General features: G+C 40.6%; 1 protein-coding gene and 1 pseudogene across 1 annotated transcript in view; both read right to left on the bottom strand.

The window, feature by feature from the left end:
• Window positions 1-18,651, bottom strand: part of NVL (nuclear VCP like) — a 104,499-nt gene that overhangs the window by 21,178 nt on the left and 64,670 nt on the right. The window contains exons 19-20 of the mRNA XM_007454481.1: window positions 12,755-12,861; window positions 2,169-2,245 (exon numbers count right to left, since the gene is read on the bottom strand). Coding sequence (XP_007454543.1) covers window positions 2,169-2,245; window positions 12,755-12,861 — 184 coding nt within the window. The remainder of the gene's footprint in view (window positions 1-2,168; window positions 2,246-12,754; window positions 12,862-18,651) is intronic.
• LOC103078369 (serine/arginine-rich splicing factor 3 pseudogene) lies at window positions 15,811-16,867 on the bottom strand (annotated as a pseudogene).

Here is an 18,651-nt window from a genome sequence, read left to right as displayed (position 1 = left end):
TCACAAATTACTTAAAATATGACAAGAACTAACAAACCTTCATTTAATGGTTCTGTGTAATGTGCTGAGTCAGCATGGTTCTTGAGTTCAATGAAAGACATTAGGGCTGACTAGAGTTTCAATACTTTACATCTTTAACAGGATTCTTACAGACGCTTTGAGAAAGATTTGAATTGGGGGATAAGAACCTCATTTCTAGACAAACATTTAACATATAATGTGACAATCCACGTAACTAATAAAATTAAAGACCCACAGAGTTTAAATTATTAACTGAATCCAATCTTTCTGTTGGTTACATGTTAGGTTTCTAACATTATTTAATAATCACACACATTAACCAATAATGTAACAAGTAGCTGAAGACTGTAGTATTATACTGCCTTTCAAACTGTGAAGACAGTGGCATTAAAACTCAAAACATGCAACATTCAACTTTAACCCTCTAATCCATTTATTAACTGACTCCTTACGTGGTATAATCCAGAAGCTTTGGCCCAGGGTAAGTTCTGCCATCAAAACTGCCTCTGCTACCAACTGAAAATCTTTTCAGATTTTAGCACTTAAACATGTAAACTACTCACTTAAGTCTTATTTTCCTTAGCAGTAAGTTCATTAATTATAGACTGGCATGCATTTGATTCCCAATGAGGGGAAGAGAGACATTCTCCTTAAAGGTAAGGTAGGGCTTTTACATGCGCCCCTCACCACCACAGCCTGGGGGACCATTTCCCTTTCACTGAGACAGTCACTGCTTTCTTAAGTGAGCCAACAGTCCTGACCAGAGTGCGGCAAATCTCTCAGGTGTGTTGGGGTTGAGGTGGCAGAACAAAGATCAAGACTCAGATCCCTAGATGTTCATATATGAAAAAACTGGACATTAAACTTTGGATCCTGGCCACACGCCCTAAAAATGACCTGCATGGTTTCAAGTGGAATCATCTTAATAAGAGATGGTTATGTGGGCTTCCCTGGTGGCGCAGTGGTTAAGAATCCGCCTGCCAATGCAGGGGAAACAGGTTCGAGCCCTGGTCCGGGAAGATCCCACATGCCGCGAAGCAATGAAGCCCGTGTGCCACAACTACTGAGCCTGTGCTCTAGAGCCCGTAAGCCACAACTACTGAACCCACATGCCACAACTACTGCAGCCTGCGTGCCTAGAGCCCATGCTCCACAACAAGAGAAGCCAACGCAATGAGAAGCCCGTGCACCACAAGGAAGAGTAGTCCCCGCTCACCACAACTAGCGAAAGCCCGTGCACAGCAACGAAGACCCAACGCAGCCAAAAATGAATAAATAAATAAATAAATTTATTAAAAAAAAAGAGAGAGAGAGAGAGAGTTATGTGAAATTCTTCAACCAGAACTGGAAAGAACTGAGTGCCTATATCAGTACCGGTGGCTATGTTCCTTGGATATAAATTTACACTGCTGAACAACAGACTCCTGAAGACCTCAAAGATTAAAACACTGCTCTCCTTGACTGACTTAGCTTCAGAAAGCACATTATTTGACCTTGACCTAAAGGAATATCATGAACACCCTAGTATATTGTGGACAATCAACAGGGTTTTTAAAATAAGCCAGAGGGAGAGATGCCCCCTGTTAGTCCAACGTGAATTTCATTTTCTTCCCTGTGAACCAAAATTAGGAAAGTTAACAAATTTACTTAAAAACACATGAAGGAAACAACAAAAACAACCACCACCACACACACATGAAAAGTGAAGGCAGAAATATTTGACCTCCTGCTTTTACTACAGGCTGTGTGAGTATTAACAGTGTGCTGTGAAAAATGCATTCTGAGGCTTGAAAAACCTGTAGATTATTTTCTTTTAAGTGCTGAAGCACCTCGATAATTTGGCAGCTGGTAATGAAATGTCTGCTTTAATATTCTGGAACGACGGAGACAATTTGTGAAAGGCAGTGATGGTGGTCAGGGTAGCTGAGTACCAAGAGTGAACATGAGAGGATTCCCCGTACTCCTGGGAACTCCTCAGAGCCTCAAAACGGGTAGTCCCTTCTCTAAGAAGGAAGAAGGAGGAAAAGCCAGACGCTGGGTGCTTTCCAGGATTCCTAATTTAATCCTCCCAACATCATTGTCCCTCATTTTGCACATGAGAAAACTGAGCCTCAGAGAGTTAACTGATTGGAGATGGAGATACTCACGTATAGCAATCACAGCGAAGGTCACCAGCAACTGCTTCCAAATTTACATCTGCATCCAGTGGGGGTTTGGTGCCATTCTGAGTGAGAGAGAAAAATCCACTTTCACTGAGGCTTTAAAGATCTATATTTTCCCACATAATAGGTTCTAACTAAATAGTAATGGCTGCTTGACTAAATGAATATAACTGACTCCCAGACTAGTGTAACAGGTTTTTACAAATTTCAATTTTGAGAAATGAGGTTAAGAAGTAGATCCCAAACTGGGGAAAGCTGAAGGCAAACAATTTATGCTGGTGAAGTCTGAAGAATCTGTAAGTACTACAGCAAAAACAAAACACCAAGAACAAAACCCACCACCCTCAATCTCTCCAATGGTGAAGAATCACATTTCCTTTGCCTGATTAAATATGGCAAGTACATAAGCAATGATAAATTTTGATGTGCATATGTGCTTAGTTTTGGTGTGAGGCTGGCTAGGAAGGGAGAAATAACATTGAACGTGACCAGAAGAGAACAATCAGCAAAGTGCTCTACAAAAAAAAAGCCAAAAGCCCTCTGTGCTCAATGTGTTCTTTCCTAACCCTTTATCTAAAACTCAACCCTGACTTTGGTGCCAATTCCCCTTCAGCTCATACCAAGAGATGCTAGAAAGGACAAGTATCTGAACAGCCTTAGAATTCCAACAACACTTACCACGGTAGCTTGCATGCATACAGTATATACTTAATAACATTTTTAGTGACTCAAACTGCAGAGGCAAACAAAACAGTTCTTAGTGACTTAAAGTACAGGACACTGTTAAGAATGGTAGGTTTGTGAGTATTTGCTTTATTATTCTGATTCATAACTTAAATCTACATTGCATATTGTCTTTCCTTGGTAGCAAATATTACATGGAAATAAACAGTTTAAGAAGAAACACACAGGAAAAAAGTAAATAAACATATGTCATTAAGCCTCAAGTGTAAATATTAGCTCGGCAGGGGCTCCAAGCAGAGGGTCAGATGACCCAGCACCTTGAGCTACCACCTGCTTCTGTCTGGTCCATGCTCAGAGGGTGTCCTCTCATGTCCTCCCAGCTGGGCATGTTTAAGAATTTAATCAACTGTACATCTGCTAGCTGCTATTATTTGATAAAATGCAAATGTTCATCTAACACAGGTTCAAGAAACAGTTATGTTTCCCGTTCAATCCACTTCCACCTGCGAAATAAACATGGGAAAATAAACTTTCTGTGCGACCTTAGGAAACAATCTTTGTGCTTTTTTCTTTTCTCCCTCTGGTTGTGTGTAAAACTAGATGGTCAGACTGCGTGATCCCTAAGTTTTCTTCAATCTCGTCAGGTAACCTTGCGCGGGTAGAGGTGGGCAGTGCCTGAAGGAAGCAAAAGGCCAGCTTCTGTGGCTCTGGTAATGTTCTCTCTTTTACTGTGGTAAAATTTACGTAACAAAATTTATCATTTTAACCATTTAAAAATGTATAGTTTAGTGGCATTAATTACATTCACGTTACTGTGCAACCATCAATCTCTAAAACATAACCAGCCACCTTCCCAAAATGGAACTCTGTTTGTGTTAAGGGAGAACCCTCCCCTCCCCTACTCCCCCCCAACCCCCTCCACCAGCCCCTGGCAGCCACCATTCTACTTTCTGTCTCCATGAAATTAACTGCTAATATTCTTTCTTGAAGGTTTTGTTTATAAAAATGCATGAAGTTGGACATTTGTCTACTTTTCTGTACGTGCATTATACTTTAATAAAAAGGTCTGAAAAGTGGAAATAACACTGAACCAGGAATTTAAAAACTTGAGTTCTGAAGTTCAAATCTGCAACTGAATGGACATTTGGTAAGGCCCCAAATCTTTATTGCGCATTTTCATAATTAAAAAAACCCAGCATCTTTTTTTTTAATTTAAAAAAATTTTTATTTTTGGCCACGCGTCTTGTGGGATCTTAGTTCCCTGACCAGGGATTGAACCCGGGTTCACAGCACTGAGTCCTAACCACTGGACCACCAGGGAATTCCCCCCAAAACCCAGTATCTTATCTCCAGATAAGGAGAGATAATTTGGTGCTATATTTGGGAGGGCAGGGGGAGGGGGAGGGGAAGTCTTGTTTAAATAGTGATGATGAACAGGTAATAAGGATTTATCGGCATGGAGAATAGAAATGTTTGGACTTTCCAAGCTATGTCGGAAGTGGGAAAGCCTGAGGACACTGCCCTGTTGAGTCCCTCAATCTACCAGTAGGAGGAGGTAGGGGGTGGGGCAAGAGGTTACCTCATTAGGCATGAACCTTTTGAGATTCTTTAATGTTCTTAAGAAACTATTAGGGCTTCCCTGGTGGCACAGTGGTTAAGAAGCCACCTGCGAGTGCAGAGGACACGGGTTCGAGCCCTGGCCTGGGAAGATCTCACATGCACGGGGAAACTAAGCCCGTGTGCAACAACTACTGAGCCTGTGCTCTAGAGCCCATGAGCCACAACTACTGAGCCCACACGCCACAACTACTGAAGCTCAAGCACCTACAGCCCGTGCTCCGCAACAAGAGAAGCCACCGCAATGAGGAAGGAAGGAAGGAAGGAAGGAAGGAATGAAGGAAGGAAGAAAGGAAGGAAGGAAGGAAGGAAGGAAGGAAGGAAGGAACTATCAACCCTACCTTGATGGTCACCCAGCACATGGATGTTCCCTGTGCTGCTAGAGAATTTTACCTCAAACTATCTACTGTCCTGTTTTGTTTTGTTTTTTTTAATTTACTTTTGGCTGTGTTCGGTCTTCGTTGCTGTGTGCGGGCTTTCTCTAGTTGTGGCAAGAGGGGGCTTCTCTTGTTGCGGAGCACAGGCTCTAGGCATGCGGGCTTTAGTAGTTGAGGCACTCAGTCTCAGTAGTTGTGACTCTCGGGCCCTAGAGTGTGTGAGCTTCAGTAGTTGTGGCACGTGGGCTCAGTAGTGTGGCTCGTGGGCTCTAGAGCGCAGGCTCAGTAGTTGTGGCACACGGGCTTAGTTGCTCTGCGGCATGTGGGATCTTCCCGGACCAGGGATCGAACCCGTGCCCCTGCACTGGCAGGTGGATTCTTAACCACTGTGCTACCAGGGAAGTCCCTACTGTCCTGTTTTAATCAAAAGCTCAATCATAAGAAACTGATTCATGGAGGACTGCCTGAGGATAATTCTTTTATACTTCTCAATATCTAAATTCTATTATTGGGTCAAGCCGGACTTTCATAAAGGCTCACACATTCTCGAAGTGCATTTCTTTGACCTTTCATTAAGTTGTTTTTAATGAACTGGCTTTTAGTTATGTCCCCAGCTTACATTAGGAGAACCACCAGCTTCAGTCCTGAAAGGCTTATTATTGTGTTTATGATAGGGATATTGGTAAAAATGTCTATCACAACTGAGTGTCTTCTTTATGAGAACCCAGAGGAGAAATTTTTCTCACAACTGCATACGGGGAGCAATTGCCAACTTGCCATATACAGGGCACTCTTTAAGTTAAATCTTTTGAGAAAGCTCAATATATAAAGGAACACAATAAACAAACACTTATCTAAAGTAATATTTTAGAAAAATAATTCTTAGAAATTTAGATTCTCAGAAATTTTCTAATTCTTAGGAGATTAATTTTTTAGAAAAATAAACCGCCAAAATACTATCAATTGAAAGAAAGTAACAAACTGCCTTTTTTTGGGGAGTGTGGTCTACATAGGATACTTCCAAAAGTTTCAACAGCAACATTACTTTCCAATTAGTAGAAATAAGGGCTGAGGAATCTCTGTATCATTAAAATCTAATTATTCTTAACTGAAATGTGGCAGTAAGAATGTGACCTGCAGTAAGAAGTAAAATGGGGGCTTCCCTGGTGGCGTAGTGGTTGAGAGTCTGCCTGCCAATGCAGGGGACACGGGTTCATGCCCCAGTCCGGGAAGATACCACGTGCCGCGGAGCGGCTGGGCCCGTGAGCCATGGCCGCTGAGCCTGCGCATCCGGAGCCTGTGCCCCGCAACGGGAGAGGCCACAACAGCGAGAGGCCCGCGTACCGCAAAAAAAAACCCCAAAAACCAAATATATAAATAGTTTAGAGAATCATTTATTAAAATGATATTTATATATATGAAATATTTAGAACTTTTTATACTTTGTTTTCTTCACTACTGGTTTTATTATCTCTTAATAAAGCTCTAATGGATATCTCAAATAATTTCATAACTAGAGAAAGCCGAGCCAAAAGAATTATTAGGAAAAGAAAAATAGTCTCTTAAGAAGTTACAGCCTACAACTATAATATGATTCTACTCATATGAGGTACCTAGAGTAGTCAAATTCATAGAGACAAAGTAGAATGGCAGTTGCCAGGGCTGGAGGGAGGGTGGAATGGGGAGTTACTGTTTAATGGGTACAGATTTTCAGGCTGCAAAATGAAGAGTTCTGGAGATGGACAGTGGTGATGACTGCACACAACAATGTGAATGCACTAATGTCAAAGAACTGTCCACTTAAAAATGGTTAAAATGGTAAATTTAAGTTAGACATATCCTACCATGATTTATTTATCTTATTTATTTATTATTATTATTTTTTTGCGGTATGCGGGCCTCTCACTGTTGTGGCCTCTCCCGTTGCGGAGCACAGGCTCCGGACGCGCAGGCTCAGCGGCCATGGCTCACGGGCCCAGCCGCTCCGCGGCACGTGGGATCTTCCTGGACCGGGGCACGAACCTGTGTCCCCTGCATCGGCAGGCAGACTCTCAACCACTGCGCCACCAGGGAAGCCCTGTGTCATATTTTAGATTCCACATACAAGTGATATCATATGTTATTTATCTATCTTTTTCTGACTTCATGTAGTATGATAATCTCTGGGTCCACTGATGTTGCTGCAGATGGTATTATTTCATTCTTTTTTATGGCTGAGTAGTATTCTGTTGTATATATGTACCACATCTTCTTTATCCATTCATTTGTCAATGGACATGTAGGTTGTTCCATGTCTTGGCTGTTGTGAATAGTGCTGCTATGAATGTAGGGGCACATGTATCTTTTTGAATTAGAGTTTTATCCAGATATATGCCCAGGAATGGGACTGCTGGATCATATGGCAACACCATTTTTAATTTTTTGAGGAGCCTCCATACTGTTTTCCATAGTGGCTGCACCAATTTAACATTCCCACAAACAGTGTAAGAGGGTTCCCTTTTCTCCACACCCTCTCCAGTATTTGGCCACAACAACAGGAGAGGCCACAACAGTGAGAGGCCCGCAACGGGAGAGGCCACAACAGTGAGAGGCCCGCGTACAGAAAAAATAAAAATTAAAAAAATAAAATAAATAAAATAAATAAATAAAAAATAATAAAATAAAATATGACACAAATGAACTTATCTATGAAACAGAAACAGACTCACAGACATAGAGAATAGACTTGTGATTGCCAAGGGGGGTGGGGGAGTGATGGATTGGGAGTTTGGGATTAGCCTATGCAAACTATCATATACAGAATGGATAAACAACAAGGTCCATATACAGAATGGATAAACAACAGGGAATTATATTCAATATCCTGTGATAAACCATAATGGAAAAGAATATGAAAAAAATATATATATATTCTTTTATATATATAAAAAATCGAATCACTTTGCTGTATAGCAGAAATTAACACAACATTGTAAATCAACTATATTTCTTCAATAAAAGAAAAAAACACATCTTTGTATCCTGTTTTTGTGAGATAAAGTTTGCTCATCAGTAAAAATGGAAATAATATTCATTTGAATATTTAAATATTCAATTCAAACAGTTCAAAAGGCAGTTGCAAGGATTAAGCATATTCATATCTGTAAAGTACCCAGAACACATTAAGTGCTTAATAAATATCACTTTTTATTATATCAGATATTCTTATCTTAGCTCATGAAAATTTAACAGATATGTTTCTTGGTGAGATGTTATATGTTTTAGTCGTACGGGGCACATTTTAAAAAACATATTGAGAATTTGGGGTCTCTTAGTGGAATTTTTATCACTCTTTTAAAGACTGCATATTACCTCAAAGCACTTGGCAGACATCAAATAACCTTTCTGGCTTTCTGAGATAAGGGCAAGTTTTAATGACATTTATAGGAAGAAACAGAAATTAAGAAAAAAGCGTTCTACTTGTCCAAGGGGTTTTTATTGATAAACCTCTTATTACCACAACATTACCAGAAACACCAAATCGAATATTTAAAAAGTAGTATGTCATTGCTCGCTTTTCTCTTAAGAAACTTAGACTCCAAAAGATACTGAGAAGTTGCTCTGACCCACAGATCTTTAGATTTTTAGGACCAAGACTAAAGAATTTTATTCTAATCTCCCCAAAATATTTCAAGTATTAATTAGAAAAAGAGGAAATAGTATATATAAAACAATCTGGGGAATATAAGTAAAAAGCCAGCAAACTTTGAAATAGAAAGGTTTATTAAACATTAAAAAGGCCAATTTTTCTCACTTTTGGCTGAGTCTTCATAAAGACTGCCATGAGGAGGAGGTCTGCCTTGTGGACTCTGCCCTGAAATTAGAGATTCTCCTTCCTCTCCCTCTACCCTGCTTTAGCTTTAGCCATCAACAAAGATCTTTAAGCAAAAACATTCAAGGCCTCTGGAGGTTTGAAAAAGTAAGATAAGGATGTGAAATGCAGTGCAAGCAGCTCTCCTCAGAGGGCAACAGAAAGTGCACCGTCACTCAGGCCTGTGTGGGTCCCTTCCTCTGGAGCGGGTCTGAGAACACAACACGCCCATAACCGCTGCAAAAATAGTCTAAACAGCCAAAAGCCCTCCTTTGCCTTTAGCATAGACAGATGCTGAGAACTGACTATATAACAGTCTAAACCACAATCTCACAAAAGTTGCTTTTAAAGTCAAATAGATTTTTATCATAATGTCTTCTTCTGGTTTCTTTTCTTTCTATAGTCAAAACTTTGTGCATGGAGGCTGCCCAAAGGGCCTTTCTATCTAATTCTAGGCCCCTCCTCCTTAACCTCAACATTTATGTTTTTGTTTAAAAAAAAAAAACCACAAAACATTCTCTGTACCCCTCCCCCCGCTATATGCATATATGCTCATGATAGAAAATTTGGAAATATAAAGCCACTGAGACAGAGACAAGCAGGCCCTGACATCCAGCAAGTGGGCCTTGGTGTTGCTACGAGCTGGCTGGGCCCTCACAGCTAGGCAGTGGTGCTATCCTGTTGAACATAAACAATTTCACAGAACATCAACATCAGAGAAGGCCACTCCGTGACCAGGATGGATCAAGAGAAAAACAAGATTCCTGCATAATCATGTCTGAACACAGATAAAACGTGAACACTGTCCGAACCACAGAATGGTCAAACATTGCCTGTCCCGGCTAATGTAAATGACAGCTGCTTCTTTCCCAATCACAGCCTTAGCCTTGGTCTAGTCTTCCTTCTTAGTAAGATTTATTAAGACCCTCAATCACAGAATAATGCCTGGTTTTTGAAAGCAATCCAGGGCAAAGCCCCTTAAACTCTTCCCAAACCTAACACAAACACAAATCACTGAAGTCCTTTCTAACATCCTCTTACTGAGACACCCCATTCCTACAGTTCTCTGTGGTGCGGGTCCTCCCTCACTTCAAAGAGAAACAAGCCCTGCTTGTTCAACTCCAAGTGTGTTCCTGGTCTCTGACTGGAGGGCACTGAGAAGGCAGAAGAAGTAACCTGTAAGCCCATCCCCAAGAGGCAAGCACTGTTCATATTTTGCTATGTTTTCTTCTTGACTCTTTTCTTTATATTTCTTTATATAGTTGAAATCTCTAGGTTACTCAGTTGCCTTCATTTTTCTCTCTTTCTCAGGAATGAATTAATATGCCTGTTGTTGTTTTAGAAACATTCATATTATCTTTTCATCTAGAAGAAAAGCTCCTTATATGTAAGGACTATGTCTTATGTGTCTTAGTCTCCCCATGGTATACACACAACCAGGGATATATTTAGTTTACAATAAAAAAAAAAATACTAAAAAAAAAAGTTAAGTTTACAAATTTACCAGTGGCAACCAAATAAAGAAAGGGAGTAAACCTTATGTTGTAAATGTTGAAAAGCAGGTTCCAAGGAAAGAGATCATTCTGGAGTGGCAATTAATTAGGCCTCCATTCCTGGGAAGCAGCACTGAGGAAAGAAGCTAACAAAATCTTATGAATGTCCATTAAGATTCCAATCTGGAGAGAAGCAGTCTTTGGAGCAGATATCCCTGGAAAAAGCTAAACACAAACCTTCAGCTATACTATCAGGGGATTTCAGCAGAATCAGGAAGAACCGCCAAGGTATGCCATTCCCCAGGAGCTGTTCAGCACTGGGGGCACAAGCACATGGGAATGAGACACACTCTGCATGAAGAGAGCAGGTCCAGGCATCAGGCACTTCACAGGGTCTCTTTCAGAAGTGAATAAGTTCAGGCTTCCTTATAATAGTCAAATCAGTACCAGCTTAGCTCTCTTTCCCACCCCCAGGCTATAAAAATGTGGACAGAAAGCGATTAACCAGACCTCAAATTGTAATGCGTGAAGTGTAGGAAAACTAGTTCCAGGTAGAGTGAGAGGGTGATGAGAGAACTCATTCACTCTACACTGGGACAAAGAGAAGGTATGGATGAAGTAACCATCAAGTTCATTTCATGAACTTGGGGGTTCCAATGAAAGGAAGGAAAAAAAGAGAAGACTTCAAGTTTAATCACAGTGAGTGCAGTAGAAAAAGACAAATTAAAGCAAGTAGACAGGGGCTTCCCTGGTGGCGCAGTGGTTAAGAGTCCGCCTGCCAATGCGGGGGACCTGGGTTCGAGCCCTGGTCCAGGAAGTTCCCACATGCCGCGGAGCAGCTGAGCCCTTGCGCCACAACTACTGAGCCTGCACTCTAGAGCCCGTGAGCCACAACTACTGAGCCCACGTGCCACAACTACTGAAGCCCACACACCTGGAACCCGTGCTCCGCGGAGGGAGAGGCCACCGCAATGAGAAGCCTGCGCACCACAACGAAGAGTAGTCCCCGCTCGCTGCAACTGGAGAAAGCCAGCGCACAGCGGTGAAGACCCAACGCAGCCAAAAATAAAATAAAATAAATAAATTAATTTAAAAAGTAAATAAATAAAAAATAAAACAAGTAGACAAAAGACACAGAAGACAAAGGGTATCTAATATAAGAATAATCAGTGACCTTGAAGAAATAAATCCAACAAATGATACAGAAAAAGTATTCATACATACAACACAGAAACATTTCCCTGGAATGAAGGAAGAATTGCATCTACAAAATAAAAAGGCACACCAGACTTTAGTTCTTCACTACTCAAAATAAAACCCCACTATCACCACCACCAGCAACAGCAACAACAAAAAATTGACAGGGACATATCTTATTTCAGTTATTAAACTTCAGAGACAAAGAATTTTTCAGGGATCCAAGCAGAAAAAGCAAGTCACCTACCAAAGAGAAAATAAAGATCAGACTGACCTCAGACATTTTACAAACACATTCATTGCCCAAAATCATGCTGCAATTTCTACGAAGACCAGAAAGACTGTGTGACCAAGGAAAAATTATATCATTTAATATATCATTTAAGTATAAAGCTAATATATCATTTAATTATAAAGACAACAGGTAGACATTCTTAATCATGAAAAGAACTTGAGGAATACAGTTGAATAAACTATTAATAAATGGAATAAGCCAGATGATGAAATACAGTCAACCAAATGACAAAATGAACTAAACTAGAAAACATAAAAGCTGTGGCAAAAGTGCTGGTTGTGAGTACTGTATCTATTTAAATGTGAAACTAAGAATATGACTCTAGAACAGAACGTAAACTTGACACTGGGCAAATAAAATATATACAGGGAAGAAAAGCTGGTAAGTGGAAAAAGGGTAATACAAGAATGTTAATTATCTAACTTTCAGAGCAGAAATTAAACTGATGCCATCTAAAATGAAACGTGTACTTGGAAGTTTAATAATTCCTTTAGTTTTGTTTTCTGTTAAATTTCAAATAAATTTAACTTTATTTAAATAATGTGTTAAATTTGTTCCCCTTCCTCCTTCTCATTCACTCAACCATCCACCCATCCAACAACCCATTCTGCATAAAGATGTTTGGAACGAAGTCTGCACTAAATGTTAATGCAGATTATTTTGCAGTAGTTCAATTTAGGGTGATTTGCTTTCTTCTTTGTATCTTGTATGCACTGCTTATGATTTTAATAAAAAGAGCAAAGTCAATACTGTATAGGCATCTTAAAAGTTGGCATATACCAACATGGAGGACAGAATTCAACATTGTGGCTTCAAAACTCAATTTTTCTCTGGATATTTAAAATGGGCCTATATCTATTTACTTTTCATCTCCAAAAGCTTCTATTCCATTTCAAATATGCTCTGAGAACAATTCCTTTAAAGTAACACAGATCTTATAGGCTGGGCAAATATTTAAAGCTACAGAAAAGACAGTGATTAGGCACCCTAAATGATTAGTTATCTGTATTTAAAATGCAAGAAACATACACAAAAATGTACCATTTTCCTTTACTCACTTTTGTGATAGTTTTTAAGATGGCGAGACGATCTGCTGGAGGTGGCAAACCGACAAAGAGTGTTTTGTCCAGGCGGCCTGGGCGCAGGATTGCAGGGTCAATGATATCTAGAGACGAAGGGAGGAAAAAGGCTTAAATAAATGAAACAGAATCTTTTACAAAATATAATTAACATGAGAGACAGGAAGAGCACATTTTTAAGAGAAAAAGTTGATAATTTAGACTTTTCTACAGTTAAAAGATTCTGCTCATCCTTAAGAAAGTGAAGTCCACCCGCCTCCTTCCTGCCGCAAACCTGCTTTTCCTTCAGGACTCTCAATCTCAGATGAAGACCCCCACCTGCCCCCCCAAATACCAGGCAGGTTTCTCCCTTCCCTTTAACTGGAGATACATTCTATCAATTCTATCGAGTCCGCCTCCCATTACCTAGACCCTAAGTCAAGGCCAAATGTAATGCCCCCCTAACTGGTCCTATTTCTAAACTTCCCCTCTCTGGGACCCCTTAGAATGCTGCCAAGATTATCTTCCTAAAATACATATTCAATTCTCTCAACTCCCTCTTCCCACTGCAGATTGAAGCCTAACACTTGCACCCTCATGTGTCTGACAAGTCTAAGGGTCACCTGACTCTACAGGGCAAAGGTTCTCAAAATTCTGGTCTCAGGAAACCTTTGCACTTTATCATACAGCATATACTACTGGCTTTCTTTTACTCAACATACTTATTTTGAGATTCATCTAGGTTGTTATTTGTATTAGTACTTAATTCTTTTTTATTGCTGAGCAGCATTCCATTGCATGGGTATGCCACATTTGTTTTTTAGTTCTTCTGGTGACAAACATTTGGTTTGTTTCTAGTTTTTTGAACTACTACAAATAGAGCTGCTACGAACGCTCAAGTACAAGTCTTTGTATATGCTTTCATCTCTCTTTAGTAAATACCTAAGTGTGGGATGCAAAGCAGTATGGCTATAACACCCTGTAGGTGTACATTTAACTTTTTTTTTTTTTTTGCAGTACGTGGGCCTCTCCCTGTTGTGGCGTCTCCCGTTGTGGTGCACAGGCTCCGGACGCGCAGGCTCAGCAGCCATGGCTCACGGGCCCAGCCGCTCCACGGTATGTGGGATCTTCCCGGACCGGGGCACGAACCCGTGTCCCCTGCATCGGCAGGCGGACTCTCAACCACTACGCCACCAGGGAAGCCCACATTTAACTTTTAAAACTCAACAAGCTATTTTCCAAATGAGTTGTACCATTTTACATTCCCAACAGCAGTAGTATATGAGAGTTCAAGATCCTCCATATCCTTGTCAATACTTAGTATAGTCTTTTGTTGTTGTTGCTGCATTATGATTTAATCTAATGGCACAAAAATTTGAAATTACACCTCCTCTAGATTTCTAAGAGCAAGGTTATGCATGCCTCCATATTCAATTCTACACTGTTACATTTGAACCATATAGTGAATTTTACATCATGATGGATCAACTTCGAATTCCCATGAAACACCTCAAATTATATAAAATGGAAGCAATTTTTAAAGCTTTGTGTAAAGCTTTCATGCTAATGATAAAAGTCTATTTCTTTATGGGCAACTTTGGATTATAATGTATCAGGTGGCTCTACCTTAAAATGTTGATCACTGAATATCATGGACTTTGAACTGGCTTCTACTCCTAAAAATGTATCATCACTGAGGTGGACAACCAAAAACTCCTTTCACTTCAAAAGCCGCAACTGTATTTCTTACAAAATGAGATTTGTGTAACCAACTGCCTTCTATGGGATAAGAACTATGGTAATGGCGGGTTCAACTATTACAGTTATGCTAATATTTTATTTTCAGAAGTACTTTACAAGAAAATATAAGTATGGCTTCCAATAGGAATGTTATACCTGGACTTGGTACCAAGTTCAAATGTTAGTTTTGCAAGGAAAACCAGGCTTTCAGGTTAAACAATTTGTAACCAAAACTTTAATCCCAAGGATTCTCACAAAACATTTAACAAATGACAGCATGAAAAAAAATCTTGCACAGCAACTCAAAGTTCAGCTCTACAATGTACCCTTAAACTGGCAGGACACTGGTATCTTAAATAGTCTCAAATTTCCAAATAATGTTACAAAGAGCTATGTATTCATATACAGCAATCACAGAAGGAACTTCTGACCTAAAGCAAAGGTAAACTAATTTCTTGAAACTTCTTCGATTCTACACCAGCTGGACAACCTCTTGTCCAGTGTGAACACTAGTGGAATTTTTAAACCTCTAATCTAGGTTAAGGGTGCAGCTTTAATTTTTACCTGCTGGCTTGTGTTCACAGCAGGTTTTAAAGACTGCTTGCTTAACCACAGCTGCATACCATATCCCAGCTATGGAAAAAGTCTTTTCAGTTTTTGCCAGTTTTGTTTCCGTAATATTAAACATCATACATTAGCTGGGCAGGAGTTGGAGATTTATTATCAGTCTACACAAGACTAAAATTCAAAGCAAATTCAATTTTGTTTAAGGGAACATCGTAACGTAACAATTCTTGATATTACGTGCCTCATATAGTCTATTTCAAACCATAGAGAATTACACCTTTATGCGTCACTGTGCCAACAGACAGACAAATGTGAACAGCTAAAACATCTTAAAAATGCACCAAGCTTGGACTTCCCTGGTGGCACAGTGTTAAGAAACCGCCTGCCAATGCAGGGGACACGAGTTCGAGCCCTGGTCTGGGAAGATCCCACATGCCGCGGAGCAACTAAGCCCGCGAGCCACAACTACTGAAGCCCACACGCCTAGAGCCCGTGCTCCGCAAAACAGAAGCCACCGAAATAAGTCCACACACCATGACGAAGAGTAGCCCCCACTTGCCGCAGCTCGAGAAAGCCCGTGTGCAGCAACGAAGACCCAATGCAGCCAAAAATAAATAAATAAATAAATTTATTAAAAAAGAAATGCACCAAGCTTATGAATTCTCAAACAAAACTTGAATTTTCTGTACATACTCCTGTCAAATGAAGTTATTTCCTGTACAACACTCCTCCTCTTGCAAACCGGTCTTCTATTTCCCTTCATTTGACCTAGATCGGCTACGAGAGCTAGAGAAAGTTTGGGACGGCTTGTGATTTCTCTCTCCCAGGACGGCGATTTCTCTCTCTTCTCCTGCCTCTAGAAAGGGACCTGCTCCAGCTGTAGGAGAAGGTTCTCTGTCTTGGAGATCTGTGGATCTGCGGTGAGGGAGGCCTCCTCCTTCAATAATCATCTTGAGGGACTTCCCTGGTGGTGCGGTGGTTAAGAATCCACCTGCCAATGCAGGGGACACAGGTTGGATCCCTGGTCCAGGAGGATCCCACATGCTGCAGAGCCACTAAGCCCATGCAGCACAACTACTAAGCCTGCACTCTAGAGCCCACGAGCCACAACTACTGAGCCCACGTGCCACAACTACTGAAGCCCATGCGCCTAGAGCCTGTGCTCCACAGCAAGAGAAGCCTGCGCACTGCAACAAAGAGTAGCCCCCGCTCACCCCAACTAGAGAAAGCCTGCCCGCAGCAACGAAGACCCAACGCAGCCAAAAATAAATAAATTAAATAAACAAAAAAATAAATAAAAATAATAATCATCTTGAGGGTGACGACCCCAAGAAGGAGGTGGGCCGATTTCGACTTCTCTTTTCACCATTCAACAGTTCCACTCTTGGGCTTCCCTGGTGGTGCAGTGGTTGAGAGTCCGCCTGCCGATGCAGGGGACCTGGGTTCATGCCGCGGAGCGGCTGGACCTGTGAGCCATGGCCGCTGAGCCTGCGTGTCTGGAGCCTGTGCTCCACAACGGGAGAGGCCACAGCAGTGAGAGGCCCGCGTACCGCTAAAAAAAAGAAAACAAACAAACAAATAAAACAGTTCCACTCTTACTCGGCAGCCACAAAGTGTTCTCCCATCTAGCTCTGTCTCTCTGGGATCTTCAAATTCAACAAAAGCAAAGCCAGGAGGGTTTCTAGCAACCCACACACTTTGGATGGGTCCACAATAGCCAAAAGCTTGTTCCAATTCGGTCCCACCATTGTTTCTAAGATTACCTACATAAAGTTTACAGTCTAATGGACAGGAATCACAATGCATTTCGAGATCCTGGGCTAGAAACGCGGAGGCTCAAATCCACACACCCTCAGCTGGGTCTTTCCGGTCCCCTCCTGCCAGGCACCCGCAGATGCTCTCGCAAACCCAGCGTACATGAAATGACCTATAGTTAGTCTTTTTCATTTTAGTCAGTCATTCTGAGGTTTGTAGTGATATCTCACTGAGGCTTTAATTTGCATTTCCTTGATGACTAACGATGTCGAGCACCTTTTCATGTGTTTATTTGCCACCTGTATACTTTCTATGTTGAGGTGTCTGTACAAATCTTTTGCCTATTTTTAATGTCTTTTTTGTTGTTGCTGAGTTTTGAGTTCATTATATATTTTTTAACAAATAATATACTTTGCAAGTATTTTCTCTCTGTCTGTGGTTTGTCTCTGTATTCTCTTAGTGGCATCTTTTGAAGAGCAGTTCAATTTATCCATCTAAGAAAGCTTTGCTTAATCCAAGATAGAAAAAATTTTCTCCTGTGTTTTCTTCCAGCAGTTTTATAGCTTTGGGTTTTCATTGGTCTTTGATTCATTTGGGTTAATTTTTGCATATGGTAAAATATAGGGATTAAAGTTCATTTTTCTTGCATATGGATATCCAACTGTTGCAGCAACTATGGAAAAGGCTATACTTTTTCCACTGTATTGCCTTTGTGCTCTATAAAAAAAAAAATCAATTGTCCAGATATTTGTGGGAACATTTTTTAATTCTACTATCCAATGATCTATACGTCTATGTCTATGCCAATACCATGCTGTGAAAACATCTTTTATCTCAAATATACAAACAGAGATCTTAAAGCCAGATCTGCATGCCCCAAAATAAAGCTTGATATAAAGAATCCCAATTGTACTTAGAAAGCATTCTTAGTTTAGGACTTTTATAACCATTTAAATTCTCTGACAACATCACATTTAGTATTTTGTTGTTTATTATTTTAAGAAATTATTTACTTATTTTAATTACAGTAAAAAGCATCCTGAGTAATCTATATATCATAAAGTATGTGTGTGTATAAATGTGTTAGATGATTTAAACTATGCTCCACCAAAAGCTCTTACAAAATTCTATGTATTACATCTTTTCTCAAAGAAAAGCTGGCTCATACTCGACAATTCTATTTCACTAACAGGCATCTTTTTTTTTTTTTTTGCGGTACGCGGGCCTCTCACTGTTGTGGTCTCTCCCGTTGCGGAGCACAGGCTCCGGACGCGCAGGCTCAGCGGCCATGGCTCACAGGCCCAGCCGCCCCGCGGCATGTGGGATCTTCCGTGTCCCCTGCATCGGCAGGCGGACTCTCAACCACTGCGCCACCAGGGAAGCCCACTAACAGGCATCTTAAACACGGCATATTTAAGACTGAGATCCAGATCTTTTCCCATCACCTCCCCAAACAGGGCCCTACCATTGTTCTTCCCATCTTTGTTAATGGCAATTCATCCTTCCACTTTTTCAGGCCTAAAACTTGGAGTCACGTTTGATTCCATTCTCCCACATCTATATCCAATCCATTAGCAAATCCTGTCAACTGTATGACACATTATATTCAGATTCTTTCTACATTCCCAGGTGTCACCTGGTTCAAAGCATCTTGCAGCACTTAGGTTATTTTTACAGCTTCCTAACTGGTTCCCTACCTAATTGTGTCAGAATTTTAGGTGGAAGACTCAAGATAACAATTCTTATCTTTGCAATGAAGAAGTCACCAACAATTCCGAAGATCTAAGGACAAAATGCATTCACTTACAGATGAAACAGATGCCTGAAGAGGAGGA

The sequence above is a fragment of the Lipotes vexillifer genome, unplaced genomic scaffold (genome assembly GCF_000442215.2).
Source record: "Lipotes vexillifer unplaced genomic scaffold, Lipotes_vexillifer_v1.1 scaffold634, whole genome shotgun sequence".
Classification (NCBI taxonomy): domain Eukaryota; kingdom Metazoa; phylum Chordata; class Mammalia; order Artiodactyla; family Lipotidae; genus Lipotes; species Lipotes vexillifer.
Note: the sequence above shows the minus strand (reverse complement) of the source record. Positions and strands in the feature narration are given on the sequence as shown.